Source organism: Bemisia tabaci, chromosome 8 (assembly GCF_918797505.1).
Source record: "Bemisia tabaci chromosome 8, PGI_BMITA_v3".
Taxonomy (NCBI): domain Eukaryota; kingdom Metazoa; phylum Arthropoda; class Insecta; order Hemiptera; family Aleyrodidae; genus Bemisia; species Bemisia tabaci.
The window spans coordinates 13,372,926-13,390,245 of NC_092800.1; the positions used below are offsets into that span (position 1 = coordinate 13,372,926).

A 17,320-nucleotide genomic window follows, 5' to 3' on the forward strand; every position below is an offset into this window, starting at 1 on the left:
TTATTCATGGTTGTCAAAGTGAACGTTAAAAAGAAAAAAAAAACAATTGTTTCTCTAAATTCTCAATCAAATTTGTAGCAACATGACAACTTGACACGAATTTGCATCAGTCAGCGGATAAATCCATCGATGGCTGATCAGCTGATGATGTGTTTACAATTTATGACAACATACATTTTGCTGGAGCTTTTTTGCACCTTTTGCCACTTAAATTAGCTATGAAATGTCAAGTAAAAGAGTGTCTTGTGCTTTAGTTCGAACTTCAGTGTTTTAGAATTTCCCAGCAGTTATCTTTTCTTTCCATCATGATCACTTAATCTTGTCACACTAATGGTTTGTGGCCCTTCGCTGCCACACAATCACTATCGGTTTTCAGAACAACTTGAGTGTTTAAGTGCAAAATTCAGATTGAATATTAGGGATAATGGGATAATGTTGAAACTAACTTTTTTCCTTACGTTTATTTTTGGAATATTATTCTCCATAGTCTTGCACAAGCTATCAATATATCTTACCACTGACTCCGTTCGTTATGTTCCACCTGATACCAAAGTATTCACTTTAATTCCCTTTGAATCATCTGTACACAATGATATTTTGGACATAGCACCTCGACCTTCAGATGTAGAGCCTTCTTGTAAGTGTTACATTAATAATATTTAAGCACTCAGGAGAACTTAATTTTTACATCAGAATGCCTCATTGAGCAGTCAGTGGTTTTACTACATCCAGCAGAGAAGATTTTTCATTGTATGTAAGGTACAACATTTACACAGACAGACAGAAGGTAACCCATTAATGGGAGGAGTTACCTGTATCTTGTTACCACATAAAGAGCTTTCAACCGAGTAGAACCGGTTGACTTAGATGTCGATTTTATTACACTCCGTGTCAACTAATGTTGGCACCATACCTCAGAGGCGGCAGTGACATATTGCACCAGTGGTCTCCTAGAATCATCAATGGATGGATGTTGCCTACATGAAGGGAAAGGCTGTAACCATCTGCAAGTGACATCTTGCCAGTGGATGAAATTCGGCCTTGGTTGAACATGCATTCGTTTTGTAACAATATGTTCTCAAGAGTTGATCTAATGTAAAAATTCTTACGACCCTTTTCAACACGAGAAGAAATTTCACTTTGGAAGCAGACTAGTCTATGGAGAATGATAATTGGAGAAGCAAAGGCTAGATACCGAAAATTGTATATCTACTACAATTCAAGCAAACTGCTCACACAGCTGTAGCTGATCGGAGGCGACTCTGACTGGTGTATGTGGTGACTGCCTCACTCATCGATGCTCCAATGACTCGGAAATGATCGTTGTCATTCAGTACATTTTCATCAGTCGTGTGATATCATGGAATGAAGTAACGAAAATGAAGCAAAGGCCTCTCCCTTCACTAGGCAGTGAAATGAATCGTGCAGCCTGAAAGGACATGCTTCCTAAAAGTGTCTTTCGACCAAGTTTTTTTAAAATTTTTAGCCCACTGAACATGACTTATGACATTATATTTCAACTTAATTTTTCCTAGTTTTGATTTTGTGAAGGAACTTTCTTGGAAAATCAAAGTGGCAAATTTTTTCCTCACCTGAGAAAAAAATCTGTGTGTGGCAAAAGAAATTGATGTCCTTTGTAAATGCTCAAATGATTTTATCCCCTAAAATGTGAGAGAATGGAACGGAAAATACGAGGAATAGGTATTACGTACTGCATCTGTGTAGCGAAATAAATTTAGCATAGAGGAAAACATAAGTATAGAAAAAGTATTTAAGCATTCAGTTAGGAGAAACAGAAAGAAATATTTAATGAAGAAAGGCTATTGCATCTTGTTAGTGCAAGTATCTACCAGTTTTCGTATCCACTAGATAGCCGTTGAAAAAGCAATTGATATTTCTGCTAACCTACAATACTTAACTGAGCTCTATGATCAATACATTTTTCAGGCTAACAATTTTTTCTTGAAATTTTCAGATTCTGAAGGTGAAGCTGTAGCATCGCTGCAAATAGCGTTGGAAGTTTGGAAATCAGGAAGATTGGATAAAGCGAAGAAATTATTTGAGCACGCCGTCACATTAGCGCCCAAATGCCCAGATATTTTAACTTATTATGGAGAGTTCCTTGAAGAGAGTCAAAATGACATCTTAGCTGCTGACCAGTTGTACTTCAAGGTGAGATCTCAATCCACCTTGAATTTGAATTCATTGAACTGTATCCTGGGAGTTAAACTAGTCTGGACCGAAAATCATCAAATTCCATCACAAAAATTGATCCATTTAAACTTTCTCAAATTTTCCTCTTTCGGGAAAATTATCACCGCTTTTATCAAAACTGATAGTTCAAGATTCTAGTTGAATTTATTTTATTATCTTTATCAGGACACACAATATTGCAATACTGATTTTTGGTCGATTAATGCCAATACAAATGAGAGGTTGGTAATTAAATCAAACTAAGCCCAAGTTTACAGAATCTTGTTGATAAAACTTCTAGCCAAAGCCTGATCATTCTTAGAAATTTTCTTTCCAATGTCAAAAACTTACTTTACGATTATGACCATTTTGATGACAGTGTCACCATCATCAGATCATTGTGCCAAAAACATTAAGATAGGAGTCACAACTAACTAAGGTTGCATGTTAATGTGGATGAATTAAATAAAATGAAAAGAAAATGAGATCACAACAAAACTAAAGTATCCAGTTTTGATTTTGCAAATTTTTTCAATCAAGTTTCCAGACAGATAAACCCTCTAGCTTTCCTACTTTTAGCGTTTAATTTGACACAGTTGGCTTTGTTCGTGGCAGCATTGAACCTCCTTAAATTCTGATTTTGTGTAGGCATTGGTCCAAAGTCCAAATCATCGGAGGGCAATCACAAACAGGCAACGCACAGCATCTTTGGTTGAGGAAATTGACAGGACAACGTTAAGAAGGATCGATAAAAAAAGGGATCATGTTGCAAGCATACCAGACTCTGATCCAGCTTTACAAAAAGCTAAGAAAGAATCCTACTTCCAGGTAAAACCCAATGTAACGATAAATGTTTAGTTTTTAGAAAGTTTTACAATCTGAATGAAAGATTTTAGTGTAGTTTTGTACATATTGTCAAACGATCTTTCATCGCTTACAGTTTGAAATGCTTTGTCCGAACTGGCAGACTTCTAGCTAAGTAGTTCTATAAACTTCACGCAAACTCAAGTACAGTCATAGGGTTTTTTTTTATTATTTATTGTTGCTTGAGAATAGTTACAGAGTTATAGAATTCACTTACAATGAAAGTGAGTAATACAGAAATTAGAGAAACAATAATAATTAGGACTATGATATAAATTATGAGCTTAAACAGTCATAGGGTAACTTCCGAGGTTGCCACAGTCAGGGAACACCGGGAAATGTCAGGGAATCTTAAAAAGTCGGGGAGAATGCTGGAAGTGTCAGATAACAATTGTCAAGTCATCTTTATTTGTTTTCTTTCCAGAATGGATTTGACGTTTTGAACAACAAATTTTGCTCGAAAATTATCTCAAATAATGTCTATTTAACCATATTGCATATTTTCAATTGTCAGGGAAATCAGGGAAATGTCAGGTAATTTCCTTTTCTAAATTCTGCGGCAACCCTACTTCTCTGGACATGTTCCAACAGAACTTTATGAATAGTTTTTTGAACTAACCATGCTGAATTTGGCGGAAGTTAACGTAGATGAGATATAACTTGTTATTTACAATAACTGTACCAGATTCGACAATGATAGCTTGTTGCACTTCTTGATTCACTAAGTTTTTAAGTTAAGAGAAAACAATTTTTTCATTCCTTACTCATTGTCTGTTTCTTTCTTTTTCATTCTTCAGCACATTTACCACACAGTCGGAATTGAAGGAAACTCAATGACTTTATCCCAAACGAGATCAATCGTGGAGACAAGGATGGCAATCGGTGGAAAAAGCATAGCTGAGCATAATGAGATTTTGGGACTGGATGCTGCATTGAAGTACATTAATGCAACTTTGATCAAAAGGTAAAGTCTTCTGAATTTTTCTCCTATTTTCGCAGGCATTGAGAAAAAATTCATTGTGCGTAACTCATACAGGATTTTATGAATTATAAAAATTCATGGTAGGGATGAAGAGGAAAAAGAATTAAAACAAAAAATCGACAAGTACATTATAATAGATTTAATGTTAGCAAGTAGGCAAAACTGGTTCATATTATATAAATATATTAAAGATACGTTAGAAATTAAGAATAAAAGCTATAAAGTACCGACCAACAATGTCAATTCACCATCAACTAACAATCAATTCACCTATTTTGAAAAGAGAATTTCAGCGCTTGAAATGCTAGCTAATCAACTTTCTCAGCAGATCGCGCTTCTGATGAAGGTTATCGGGGCTCTTTCTGCTGCAACTGCGGCTTTTCCGTTGGTGCTGGGTGAGGGGGTCTCCGAGGCCTTTTTTGCTTCTAATCTCTTCCTATCGCCCTCACCGCTCATTTTCTCAATTTTTGATTAACACTTGCGGTGGGTGTGAGATGAAGTGATAAATTCTCAACACTGTCGTATCAATTTATGACTCTTTAATTTATTATTGTCTCTCATTGTTAGTTTTTTGCTCTCAGGTTTTTTCTGACTAATCCTTACAACTACTCTCTAATCTCATATATTTTATCCTAAGTCAGTCTTTATTTATTGTAATCAAATAGTTTTGTATTTTGTCTTCTTCGGACGATCTATGGTTTCAACCGCATACGCCCGTTTATTTCTGTATTTTATGTTGAATCTCGGAAATTAATAAGTTTAAAAAAAAACAATGTAAATAATTCTAAGCAACCTCCCCCGATGTGAAGCCCTCAGGTGGTCCCAGGGCTATATGAAGTTCGGTTTTGTTATTTTGGGACAGTTACTCTTAAGTATTTTTTTTTAATACTTATGTCATCATGTAAATCCGATACACTTAATAAATAATTTTAAAAAAAAAGAAAAAAGAGAATCCGAGTCAGCCCACCAACACCAATCGTATTAAGTAAGTATAAGTATGTAGTGAAGAGTGAGTATAGTAAGTAATAAGCAAAACAATTGTAAAAACTGTAATCTTTAAAATTTGTATCCTGAGGCTAGCTCAAAAATATTGCTAAAAAATTTTAGTCAGAAATTCTAGTCTTTTAAAGTGAGTAATGTATGTATGTGTATCTTTTTTCATCTGATTTCAGTCTTGCGGCAAAGCTATATAGACTCTAGATTTTGCTGGAGGCTCCCAAAAAGTTTTCACACTTTCAGGCTATGTCCCCTTTTCCAAAAATTTAGGCTTTGAGTCTATCCTCTGATAATTTAGAGCACCTACTGACGAAGATTTAGAACCAAGCGAGGGGAATGAGGAATGAATCTTTTGGGAGAATGTCACAACATTGAACTGTGACTTTAACTTTCAAGAAGGCTCTGAATGCAAGCATCTTCTTTCCGTATGAAACCGAACATCTCCGAATAGCCCAATGTAAAAAATGTCTCTCTCTAGGCCAAACAGTAATTAGAAATAAATACACAAAAGTTCTGTCAAGCTTGTTAGTTTTAGTTTACTTGAAACTTAATCTACTACGAGTTCCGTGTACAGTTTATCTTTTGATAGTAGGTGTTGCAAGTTGTTCTGTAAGAAACTACAACTTCATTTAAGAAGGTAGTAAAAAGCAAAAGTTCAAGAAGGGAATTTGTTATTGAGGAACTTAAAGCTGTTATTAAGGAACTTAAAGCCTCCACTCCGAATATTCTACTGTTAAAATTAATTCACTGTTTTTCAGACTTGGTAAAATTTCCATGGATGACATTTCAGAAATTCATCAACGAGTCTTGGGGTTTGTTGATCCAATCGAGAGTGGCGCTTTCCATCACACGCAAGTCTTTGTCGGTGGTCACATCCCGCCGAGAGAAAGACAATGCTAACATAGAATAAAAAAACGAAATAAAATTCTCTTTTCCCGAGAAATTCTAACTCTCTTCTGTATGTAAACTAAAAGTGGTCAAATAGGTTTTGTTCTAGGTATCCACTCAACTATAATTTTCTGTCATTTCATTACTGAGTGTTATCCTCGTTTCATGTTTTTATTCATACTTCCATTCCGAATATTCCACTGTTAAAATTAATTCCTTGTTTTTCAGACTTGGTAAAATTTCCATCGACGACATTTTAGAAATTCATCAACGAGTCTTGGGGTTTGTTGATCCAATCGAGAGTGGCGCTTTCCGTCGCACGCAAGTTTTTGTCGGTGGTCACATCCCGCCGACTCCCCATCACATCCCTCCTTTGATGGAAGAGTTTGCTGAATGGCTCAACTCGGACCAGGCTCTAAGAATGCATCCAGTGCGGTATGCTGCTTTAGCACATTACAAACTAGTTCATATTCATCCCTTCACAGATGGGAACGGACGAACTTCCAGACTACTTATGAATATGATATTGATGCAAGCTGGTTATCCACCGGTGATCATCCCGAAACAAGAACGGCACAAGTGAGTTGAACATTTTATCACAAGTGGTCTCAGTTCATTTGCAAAGTTCAATAGCAAAACAAATTTAACAATTTGGTCATGACAAGTAAGGTTACATTACAAGAATTATTTACATCCACTCCCTTTAGTTCACAAAGGTATAAATATGAGTTTATAGCTTAAAAGTTTTTCTACTTTAAAGTTTTAGGGCATTCAGTAATTAAAGACTGTACCATTTAAATAAACTGTACACAAAAATAACTGGGGAAAAATCGGGGGTGGGGGCGAAACCTAGTTTGGTAGATAAGAGGTGGGATAAAACTTTTTTTCAAAAAACCTAGGTGCAATTTTTTTGTATTCATGATCACTAGGTTTTTTCTATTCATCAAATTCCAAAAACACTCTCATAACTGCAGATTGTACACACGTAAACCTTAAAGGTTGAAAGCTGATTGATTTGCAAGGATCTTCTGTCCACATATTGCAGCTCAAATAAAAAATAAAAGCCGGCAGTCGGACAAAATGCCCTCAGATTTTTTTATTGGTTCCAATCCATTGCTCTTGAATTTAAATAGTTGCTTCGCCATATTTTTATCGACACCAAGGGATTATTCACCCACCGACGAATGAAAGTAAGGAGACGAATTAAAGGAAGGAGAGGAATGAAAGGAAGGAGATGAATGAAAGGAAGGAGAGGAATGAAAGGAAGGAGACGAATGAAAGGAAGGAGACAAAATGAAAAGGAGCCGGCTGCAGTCAGGCGAGATGCCCTCAGATATTTAATTTGGCGTACATTGCATCCGAGTTTAAACAACCTCCTCAATTGAATTTAATTCCAAGAAAAATTTCTTACCCACCGATTAATGAGTGAGCAAATGCAGACGAATGAGTTGTGCATCGGCGATGAAAAGCGTTTTGAGTAAAATAAAAGTAAGAAAAAAATACCACACCGTAATATAAAACTTTCAAGGAGTGCATATAGAATAGACGGAACACAATTAAACTAGTGTGTGCTTGGGGTCTAAGAGATGGAAAAATGATCACAGGCTACTGCAGTGCAGCTGTTATTTATAAGAGCCGTTAAATCATTGATGGTGAATGATGAGAGGAGGCCTATGATTGGCTACAGGCATGGAGTGACTCAATTTTAGATGTGGCAACGGGGCCCCAAATTATCATTACGAGCATCAGCAGGATGATAATTGAGATAGATAACTGAATATGAAGCAAAATGATTAAGGAGAAAGATAAAGTAAAGGAAAACTTGGAATTTTGAATTCGTAGAGACTTAAATGAGTATGAGATTTATGGCCAACGAATAAAAAATCGAGTCAGAAGAGGTAATCTCAATATGACAGTATCACAGATGGGGTTGTTTGATATTTTAGTGATAAACAGAACACTGCCTTTAAAACTGAAAACTTCCATGGTAGTCATGGGGCGAATGAACCTGAAAATCAAATTTTAAGATGGAGAATAGAGCACTTATCAGTGTAAAAACTTCTTTACGTCATTGAAAACTTAAAAAAGTCAGGTCATTTCTCTAACTCTGCAAAGTCAGGAAATTTCACTTCGGAATCTTGAAATTCTTGCATCCGGCAGAAAAAATTAATTACTTTCTTCTGCTGCCACATACTTTGTAGACGGAAACTAGAACGTCTGCCTTTAAGCTTTTGAATTTTAAAATTGCACAAGACTTTGCATGCAAAGAAATAGTCGTGAAAAACATGTTCATGAGATACCATACTAAGAAAAAAATATTGGAAAGTCCTGGAAAAGTCAGGGAATTGCATGTTCAAAAACCTTCAGATGTCATGAAAAAGTCAGGGAATTTTGAAATCCAAACTTGTCACCCTTATAATGCCTAGTTTTTTTTAATAGTATGAATTTCCTCATCTAAAATTATTATCCTTCAAATATTCAACTTAAATTAAAAGAGCTATTCATAGAATCAAGGAACCAAATTGATATTTTTTGCAAGTTTCTGGATACATGAGTACATCTAAAACGTTTTGCTGGGATTTAATTGTTTGAAGAAAATCACTCTGAAATATTTAAAAAAGTAGACAGTGAGCTGCTCAGTTCATTCGTGGATTTATAGACAAAGTGTAAAGTTTTTTTTTTTTTTTTCTTTTTCTTTTTTTCCTTTCCTTGCTATCCCGTAACCACATGTTTTATCACTGCCATAAATTCAATAGATTAGACTAAATACTGAAGTAACAGTTATTAATGTAATTCAATCCATGCCAATAAAGGATCTCCAAAATAAAAATAAATTAAAAAAAGATAGAAAGTGTAAAGTTGCATCATCTATACTATAAGCTCCAAGACCTCCTAATTTTGCGAAACTGGTAACGCTTAGTTCCAGCGTTCTATCGGGCCGATTTTCATAATTTTTGCGGCTATCGACGGCAATTGTCTCTAGATAAGCCAACTCTTTTCAGATTTTCAAAATATGGCCCAGGTTTTTTTATATTATGTGGTAAAGTTGCGAATTCTCCCATTTAAACAATGTAAATATATACTTTTTGTCATAGTTCGTTTGAGCGTTCTACCGGGCCGATTTCCATGATTTTTTCGTAAATCGACAGGTAATAGGCCCTAGATGAGCCCGCTGTAATCAGATTTTGGCAAAAGGACCCAGGTTTTTTTAAAATCACGATATAAAAGTGAGTGAGTTTACAGAATGCTCCGGTACTGCTACCGCTATGCGCGGGAGGATGCGCAGTGATCGAGGAGGTTGCGCAGTAGCTGTGTAGCCTGCGCATCAGCTCTACACTTATCTACACAAGATTCGCGTCGATTTTTGTACGTTGAGCGGTGGCCGAGTCGTCTAAGACAGCGATTGCGTCCGCTATGAACTCGGTGTGGGTTCGATCCCCGATTTGAGAGATCTTAATTATTACCTGACTATCATTGTTCATTGTTTTACTGCAATATTTCATCAAGCAGTCATTCCAAAACGCGTCCTTTTAATTTTAAAGTAATTTTAAGTAAAATTTAAAATTAAAGTATACCGCATATCGTATTTTTTTAGGGGAAAAATAAAACTAACACTGATAGTAGGGTAATAATAGGGCCGCAAAGCGGCCCATTGATGGCGCGGAGCGCCTCCAGGGGGTTGGGCCGCGTAGCGGCCAGGGAGCGTAGCCCCTTAGTAATCTGATATTTTTTGAGCTTCAAAAACGGCCAATCATAATTTTGATCACCTCTCTCTCACAATCAAGTTTTTTACCCTGCTGTCCTGATCAAACAGTCTTAACCAGGTTCAGTATAACATTTGTGGGCGTTTCCGAGCTAAAATTTCGGTTGAGCACTCCTTTAGGAGCAGAAACTATGTATTAATTTATACTTTGTTGGCAGAAAGATCCTTTTCCCTGTAGACAACAATATCTTGTTCTAAGGTCCTTTTTTTGGACCATGTCGCAAGTCAGAAATTTTGCTCGATAAAGACAGAACCATTCAAAGAAGGATTATCGTAATTTTCACCTTTAATTTTGTTCTTTGAATTTTACAAAGATAGGGAAACATGATACAAAAAAAGGGAAGAGCTCTTTATTATCAATGATTTTGGTTCATTTCAGGTATTACCAAATGCTAGAACTGGCGAACGAAGGTGACATCAGGCCATTCATAAGGTTCATCGCTGAGTGCACAGAGCAGACTCTAAATCTATTCATTTGGGCGACCACTGAATTTGGCACAACAGTTCCAGCGCTAGACGTTGACGTAAAAACTATCATGGGTAATGATAATTGATTCTGTCACCATCTGTCGTCATTGTCACTTGTGTGTATGATCCGGCAAGGTGTCGAACAATGGCAGAAAGGGCGCAGAGATATATCTCTTCACTTTTGTTTTTAATACTCATGAATCAGGACCATTGCAACTTGGAAATTTTCAGCAACCTAAGTTGTTGATTCCAATAGAAACTTTGTGATTAATTAGAATATAGAGTTGCTGAAGTATTGGGAACGATTTATTGCTACTCTATTAAGATAAAATTGCTTGTATCATCAACATTCAAGTGATTTTCGCCATTGATTTCACTGATAGTCGACCTTGACAAAATAGCAGTTTTATCATAGGAAATCGTGATTCTTGCATCTGATTTTGTTGCATCAGATTGCTGTTGATGAGATCGCAATATTCTGTTTATCAAATTGCAACTTACAGCAAAAATTGCTACTCGCGTAGGATGTCCTAAGGTTTGGAAAAGTCTCGTATTCTACCTAGGATCAGTCTGGGATGTGGGTGAAATTTTTTCTACAGAGTAGTTGAAATGGTCACAAAAACTTAATCCTCTCTTTTTTGTGTTGGTCATGTGTTGATCAAAAGATTACGAAAATTTTCAACATTTCAGTCAAGAAAAATGTAAAAAAATCAAGAGAATCTTTTCTGGAAATCCTCTGGCATCCTGATAGCACTTTAAATTTATAAACCTCCTAAGAAGGATTAAGGAGTTTTTTTTTTTTAAAAAAAAAAAACAAAAAAAAAAAACGATTTTTTTAGGCTCATAGAAACTCTCTTGATTGTGATCAGTACAAATTAAATTCTTACTTCAACCAGAGTAGGCTATAGAATTTCAATTGATTTTTCGAAAATTTCCATTCAGCATTCAATAATACTGTTTGGTCGCTCTGTAAGTGGTGCAAACGTCTATGTCATGACCAGTTTCATCTCATATCAGACTAGATAGCACTCATCAGAAAGGATATTGATGGTGAAACTACCAGACCATGCATCTCGTTTGGGGTGTTTACAAATTTCCGCTCTCATTTTATTTTTTTGAATGAGAACAAATCAATATCATTCCTCAAAGTTTTCACAGAGTTTATGTCACACAGGAAAGAAAAATCATGGAAGTTTTCAAGAATTGATGTTGGGTAGTTTTCCATTTAAAAGATGAAGTAAAAATAAAGACAGGAAGTCCGCAATGTCGCAAACGGAGACAAGCGGTCTATTAGTTTCGCCGTCAATATAAGTACTAGTCATAACAGATTGAAGAGAGCTATTGTGCTGAGGACTCATGTTTAGTTGCTATGGTTAAGAATTTCTAGTCGCACAATTTAGAAAGTCCATTCAGCTTCAAAAATCATCCAGTTATAATCAGGGTTCGGTATCGCCAGAGAAGTTTCAAAAGTGTTTTAAAGTGGATCGTTTAATCATGTTCAAAACGAAGTCAGAGAAGTGAACAATTTTCTTTTTTATTTTCTCAGGCTCTCGTTTTTTCTTTTTTTTCCAAGAGATCAAACTAGAAAATATGCATTCAAAATATTATCTAGTTCACAAAAAACATTTAAAATTGATAATAGAGACTTTGCAACTTTCAAAATTATCAATCTTAAAATTCATGTTCATGTATCATTCATTCTTAGTGCACTGTTTTTGACAATAACGTCACTTCAATTCATTTTGCTCCCGGTTTTTTTTTCTCTGCAAATTAGCAGGGCTTCTTGTCACTTTTGTCAGGAAACGCTGCATTATTTAATTGTTGAAATAGGACTATTTTCTCCACAAACAGGCCTTTAGACCAAGTTTCCAGGTACTAGTTTATATCTAGTTCATATTCAATCCTATCAAGAATTGTAATAATCATAAAGTTAAATATCAGAGAAAGGAACTGATTACGTACTGTTGTGAACATTATCGTGATGTACATGGAATGTTGAAAGTATTTAACTGAAAAATGTTGTAATTTTGACCCTGCTTGCTGATCCTGTTTCCCTTAAATTTTCGTGCCAAATTTTTTCTAGAAAAATGTCATGATTGACTTATTGATACTTAGATCCCCAGTTTTATTGATACCCTTTCCAAAATTTTTGTGATGTATACAGGAACCCTCTGTTGAAAGGACCACCAGACGAAATAAGAATTGAAGCATCAAAATCCATGGTCCCATCAGAAGTCAAAGCAGAACATATCAAACATGTTGGAAATTTCCAAAATAATTTCATGAGCTTTCATTGTTCGTGTTATTCATGTGGGTGATTGTCGTTGTACGTCTTTTAAGCAAGCTTGTACATACTGCATCAATTCAATGTGTGTGAACGTCATGTATAAAGAATACATTTGAATTATTCCTGAGACTGAATGAATTGTGTGAAGAATTCTGAAGGAACGGAATAATGAAAATTTAGAGAAGTGCACTGTATCAGACAATTTTTTTACTTTTCATTGCAATCTGGATGTAATTATTACAGGTAGAACTTGGGAGCATTTTATTTATTAGGGAACAATCACAATCGGAAAACTTGCTCAGAAGTAGAAAAAAATCTAACTCCAATAATAATATTCAATGGATTTTAGAATAGGCTCGCAACAATGTATGTTCCGATTGATTTGCAAAGTTGTTTACTCTCGTTGCTTGCAAATTTTGATTGTAGAATAACCTTCATAGAATGCTCAGTTCATAGTGCTGGAGGGAAAAAAAGCTCTCTGAGAACCTCCTCCGATTTTTTGTGTGACCAGTCAAAATTTAGTCACTGCAAGTTTTTTTTCCTCTTATCGTTGCGTTTATTTTTGGTTACTTGCGTCGTACTCGAGTCGGGATGTATACAACATCTGAATCTTTGTAAAAACTATAGCCCATCTAGAGGATATATCCTTAGTCAGGGCAAAATAGGAAAGACAGAAATTTATTTAAAAAAGACAGTGAGTGTTATTTTCACCCAGGCAAGACCTGTGAATTTCAATGTTTTATTCTTCTGGGACGAACAATTCTGCTAAGCTGTCATTTGACTCATGCTTAGTCAAAAATTATCCTAATACAAACTTTTGATGTGAAATTTTTTTCCGGTTAATTCTGAGTTTTTGGTCAGGGAAAAACCTGTGTTTTTCAATATTTCTGTGATGTGTCTTTATTTTACTAAAGTTTGTTTGTTTCATGTATATTATTGTTTGTTTCATGTATATTATGTATATATCACATTCATTTCTTTATTTTAAGTACTTAGATGTTGCGGAGCACCATAGAGTGCTGTGGAAGGGGCTCTTATGTATGTAATTTTAAGCACTTTGTGGGCAAAAGTATCCTAAAGCATCTTTAAAAATCTTCGCTCTTTTTCCCAAAAAATTGTGAACACTAGTGGACAGAATTATTTCAATGCATCTTCGATGCATGAAAAAAAAGAAAAGTTTAAGAAGGTACCAGAACACAAATTTACACTGAATAACTTGGTTCTCTTCTAATAGAGTCCACATCAATGAGTTTATGCACTTTTAGACCGCAACAGGAGATCATGTGACGTCAGTTTAGCATTGAAAGCAAATGCAAGAATCAAGATGGTGGATCTTCTATCGCAGTTTAAAGGTACTTAAACTTATTTTTTGTGGACTCTATATCATACCAATCACCTTCTCTCTCCTAAGAATTTGACCAGTCACTCATTACGTTTTCCTCCTTGGGATCAATGGAGTAAGCAGCAAAGTATATACATAAAAATGAACAGAGAAGATGCATTGAAATAACATGACAAATCTGTGCTAATGTTCTCAGAATTTGAATGATAACTATAAATTCCTGTTGCAGGTTCTTGGGTCATCTGATTCTCTTTAAACACGCACTTTATCCTGTGGTAGGATTTTAATAAATGGCTGTGATTAGATTAAGATGGATTTTTCGAAAAGTTGGATGAACAGTGCCCTGTGTTTTCTAATATTCTATTATAAGTCTATCATCTATTCTATTTTAGAGCTGTCATTATGCTATTGATAGTTTTTAATTTTACAGAAGAATTTTAGCACCCGGTAATTTGTGGTAGAGACTTCTACTGATGTCGAAAATGCTGAAATATTGAAAATGTATGGAAAACGGTAGAAATATTAAAGGAAACTGTAGATGCCTTGAATGAAGGGTTGCCAAATGTCTAGAGGGTAACTAAAGTTCTCCTGTAATGGATAAATCGCTTACTCTTAATATTTATTCTATTTGGACGCATTTTTGCAAAAGGAGTTTATCAGCATTGGAATATTTAAGAAAGAACATACGTATCTAAGGGATGATTGGACTTCGGGATTGAAGTTTGCAGGCTCGTTTGAGCTGAATTTGATGCTCAAGTATTGTTGTAAATGGAGGACTCAGCAAGCAAAAGACGTGAATCGGTGTGGAAAAGATGGAAGGTTTTTCTCAAGTTTTTACACAGATAGACTCTTGTTTTACCATAATACGGCTCGAAACAAGAATTGCGTAAGAAAAAAATGTGTATCAGTTAGATAGAGCTAAAAATTACTCATTTAGAGTCTTGAGTAGTTTTCACATGTCCATTGCTTTTTCTGTCCTGGAGGAAAAGGTGGAAAGAGGGAAAAGAAAAAGATTAAGATCTTCCCTTTTTCTTCCTCTTCCTCCAATTTTGTGGATATCTCTTAACTGCTGTGCTAAAGAAAAACGCAGTATGAACATTCGAGAGTTGCCAAATTTCCTTCCATAAAATGTTTATTTTTTAGGAAAGTTATGAATATTTTTTCTTTAAATTTTCAGAATCTTTAGGCAAAATTGGGAACTAAATTATCCGAAAAATTGGGAGGAAAATATTTATAAATTTACCAAGAAATTCGCGTTTTATCCAAGGAAATTTGGCAACCCCTGAAGGTTCATAAGGCGTTTTTCCTTAGCACAGCAGTATACATCCAACACATGTTTCCAGTTCCAAATTGTCGCTCTTACTTTTTTTTTTTTTTTTTTTTTTTTATAACTGCTCACGTCGGAATGCTACCTTTGTTTAAATGCGTCCATCTAATATTTTATCAAGGAAAATGCCTACTTAAGGTCTCAAAATTACCAGACCTTGAGTGACTTCTAATTGTCGATAAATATTTTTCCTAGAAGAGTACCTTCAAAGTTGTAAATTTCAATTTATTGCATCTGTTGACTTTTAAAAGACTTATCAATGCCAAAGTTATAAAAGAATTTCGTTAAAAAATTTATGTGAGGACTTCCTCAGTAAAAGGCGGCATGAGGCTGCAATGTTGCTAGGATTGTCCAATTATTCTTAGCATTTGCAGAAAATGAAATTCGTTTAAATTCGACTTACATTTACACAATAATGGGACAAAATTCGAAGCAGACACAGGGGAAAATTCATGGCAGAGCTTTTTGATAGGTTATTCGCACATAATTAAAGAACTACATTGCACATTCTTGGCACCATCAGAAGCCTCATATACTCTTATAAGGATTAAGTCCTCAATCCTTCCTTCACTTAAGTATCTCTTAACCCGGTGTATTTCTCTCACAACAGAAAAAATCAAAATCAATCCAAAGTGATTCTGTTTAATTTTTATTCAGAAAATACTTATCTTTAGTCAGAATTAGGAAACCTCAAATAACAGTACTTTAGATGCAGAAATTGCAGCGCTGAATACTGTTAAAATAATACATGTAACCTCAATTCTATTTCAGTAAATGCCAGAGACCGCCGACTTTCTGTGTGGCAAATAGGTTGGTAGCATCACTTGCGTCACGCGAGTTGAAGCTGTAGCTGACACTGAGGTACTTTTCGACTTTACTGAAGTCTTAGGCATTGACCATATCAATGACCAAAGTGCGAAATCACATATTTCCATTGCACTATTTCAAAATTCCCGCTCCTATTTTATTGTCTCAAGAAGAAACTAGCCATCTTCATAGCTTGAAGTAATTCACACAGAATATTCTACTGACAGAGAACAAAAAGTCAAGGAAGATGTCAAGAAATTACATTGACTAGTTTTCCAAAGAAAAAATAAAGTATGACAGGTGTACAACGTTGCAAACAAAGATATGTGGTTTCACACTTTAGCCATCTGTCCGACGGATTTTACCAGAATCACCATAACTGCATTTGACACTTCCTCTTTTCCTCTCAAGTTTTATTTTTATTAACAGAGAACCAAACCATTCAAAACCTCGAAAGTTTCTGTGAAATTTCTTTAGATTATGAGGGATACACTCACAAGATTTCAAATTAGAATTTTGATCAGTTTTCTGTTGAAAAAACAAAACATGAGAGGACAAAAAGCAACTGCTGATGTAGCAGTCTCGTTAAATTCGTCCCGTTAATTTCCAAAAAAATGTTGTTTAATTTATTTTTTAGAAGTATATGATTGTTGGCGCAGTTTATATTTCAGTTATATATGTCTTTGTTAAAACTTTGTGCGTGATCATTGAAGGAATAAACCACTGTATTTTTCTTTACCAGTTGCATACTATTTTTCCTCCTCATATTGAGTTGTTTAAGATATATCTTAATATTCTCGTTTGAACAAGATGTTTCCTTGAACGGTGGGAGTTTATTTTTCCACTAAATCAAATTTTCTGCTCTCTTACCTCATGGTGGATATACAGTTGGAATAAAGTCCCTTATCTTTTAGACTTTCAGAGATTCAAATTTCGAGACAAAATAATTTCTGAAACTTAACTCATTTATCATTTTTTAAGGTAGTGTCAGTTTTTTCGTTACCAAGAGCTTCCTAATTGCAATTCAATATTCTTCTTATTTTTTACAAAAAACATCTCAGAGTACCCACCCTCAGGTACTTATTTTCTTTTCTTCAATCAGGTTATTGTCAAATTATAATAAGGATCACTTTCTTGTGGAAGTTAAAGAGAGTCTATGGCTAACAAGTCAATGCATTTAAGTAAAAAGTGTGATTGAAGACCTGCAGTCTTCATTTTAGTGTTCGAAGAATAGGTTCCCTAAGTACAAAAATCAAAATTTGATGCTCTGCTTCACCCAATAAATGGATAAACTTATTTAGCGTACACTCCAAGTCGAGGTAAACCGGTGATACTAGATTTTAAAAATTTTCGAATTTTTTTTTTTTGTTGTTCATATCTGCTCTTTAACTTAGGAAGTGAGT

The 17,320-nt window shown here is 35.1% G+C and overlaps 1 protein-coding gene across 2 annotated transcripts; it reads left to right on the forward strand.

The window, feature by feature from the left end:
- The first annotated feature begins 135 nt into the window (after positions 1-135).
- Positions 136-16,655, forward strand: Fic (FIC domain protein adenylyltransferase). Of its 2 annotated transcripts, none has more exons than XM_019046638.2 (7): positions 136-637; positions 1,976-2,172; positions 2,842-3,021; positions 3,855-4,021; positions 6,152-6,502; positions 10,066-10,226; positions 12,319-16,655. In XM_019046638.2, exons 1-7 carry the CDS (start codon positions 331-333, stop codon positions 12,330-12,332), a joined length of 1,377 nt encoding a protein of 458 aa, XP_018902183.2. In that variant the 5' UTR covers positions 136-330; the 3' UTR covers positions 12,333-16,655. The 2 variants fall into 2 exon arrangements, with proteins under 2 accessions (XP_018902183.2, XP_018902175.2); XM_019046630.2 differs by having other exon boundaries at positions 14,013-16,655.
- The last annotated feature ends 665 nt before the right edge of the window (positions 16,656-17,320 follow it).

Coding starts and splice junctions, on each gene's coding strand:
- Fic (XM_019046630.2), top strand. CDS start 331: ATGGTTTGTGGCCCTTCGCTGCCACACAATCACTATCGGTTTTCAGAA. Junction 3,022..3,854: donor AGAAAGAATCCTACTTCCAG/GTAAAACCCAAT, acceptor TTCATTCTTCAG/CACATTTACCACACAGTCGG. Junction 4,022..6,151: donor AATGCAACTTTGATCAAAAG/GTAAAGTCTTCT, acceptor CTTGTTTTTCAG/ACTTGGTAAAATTTCCATCG.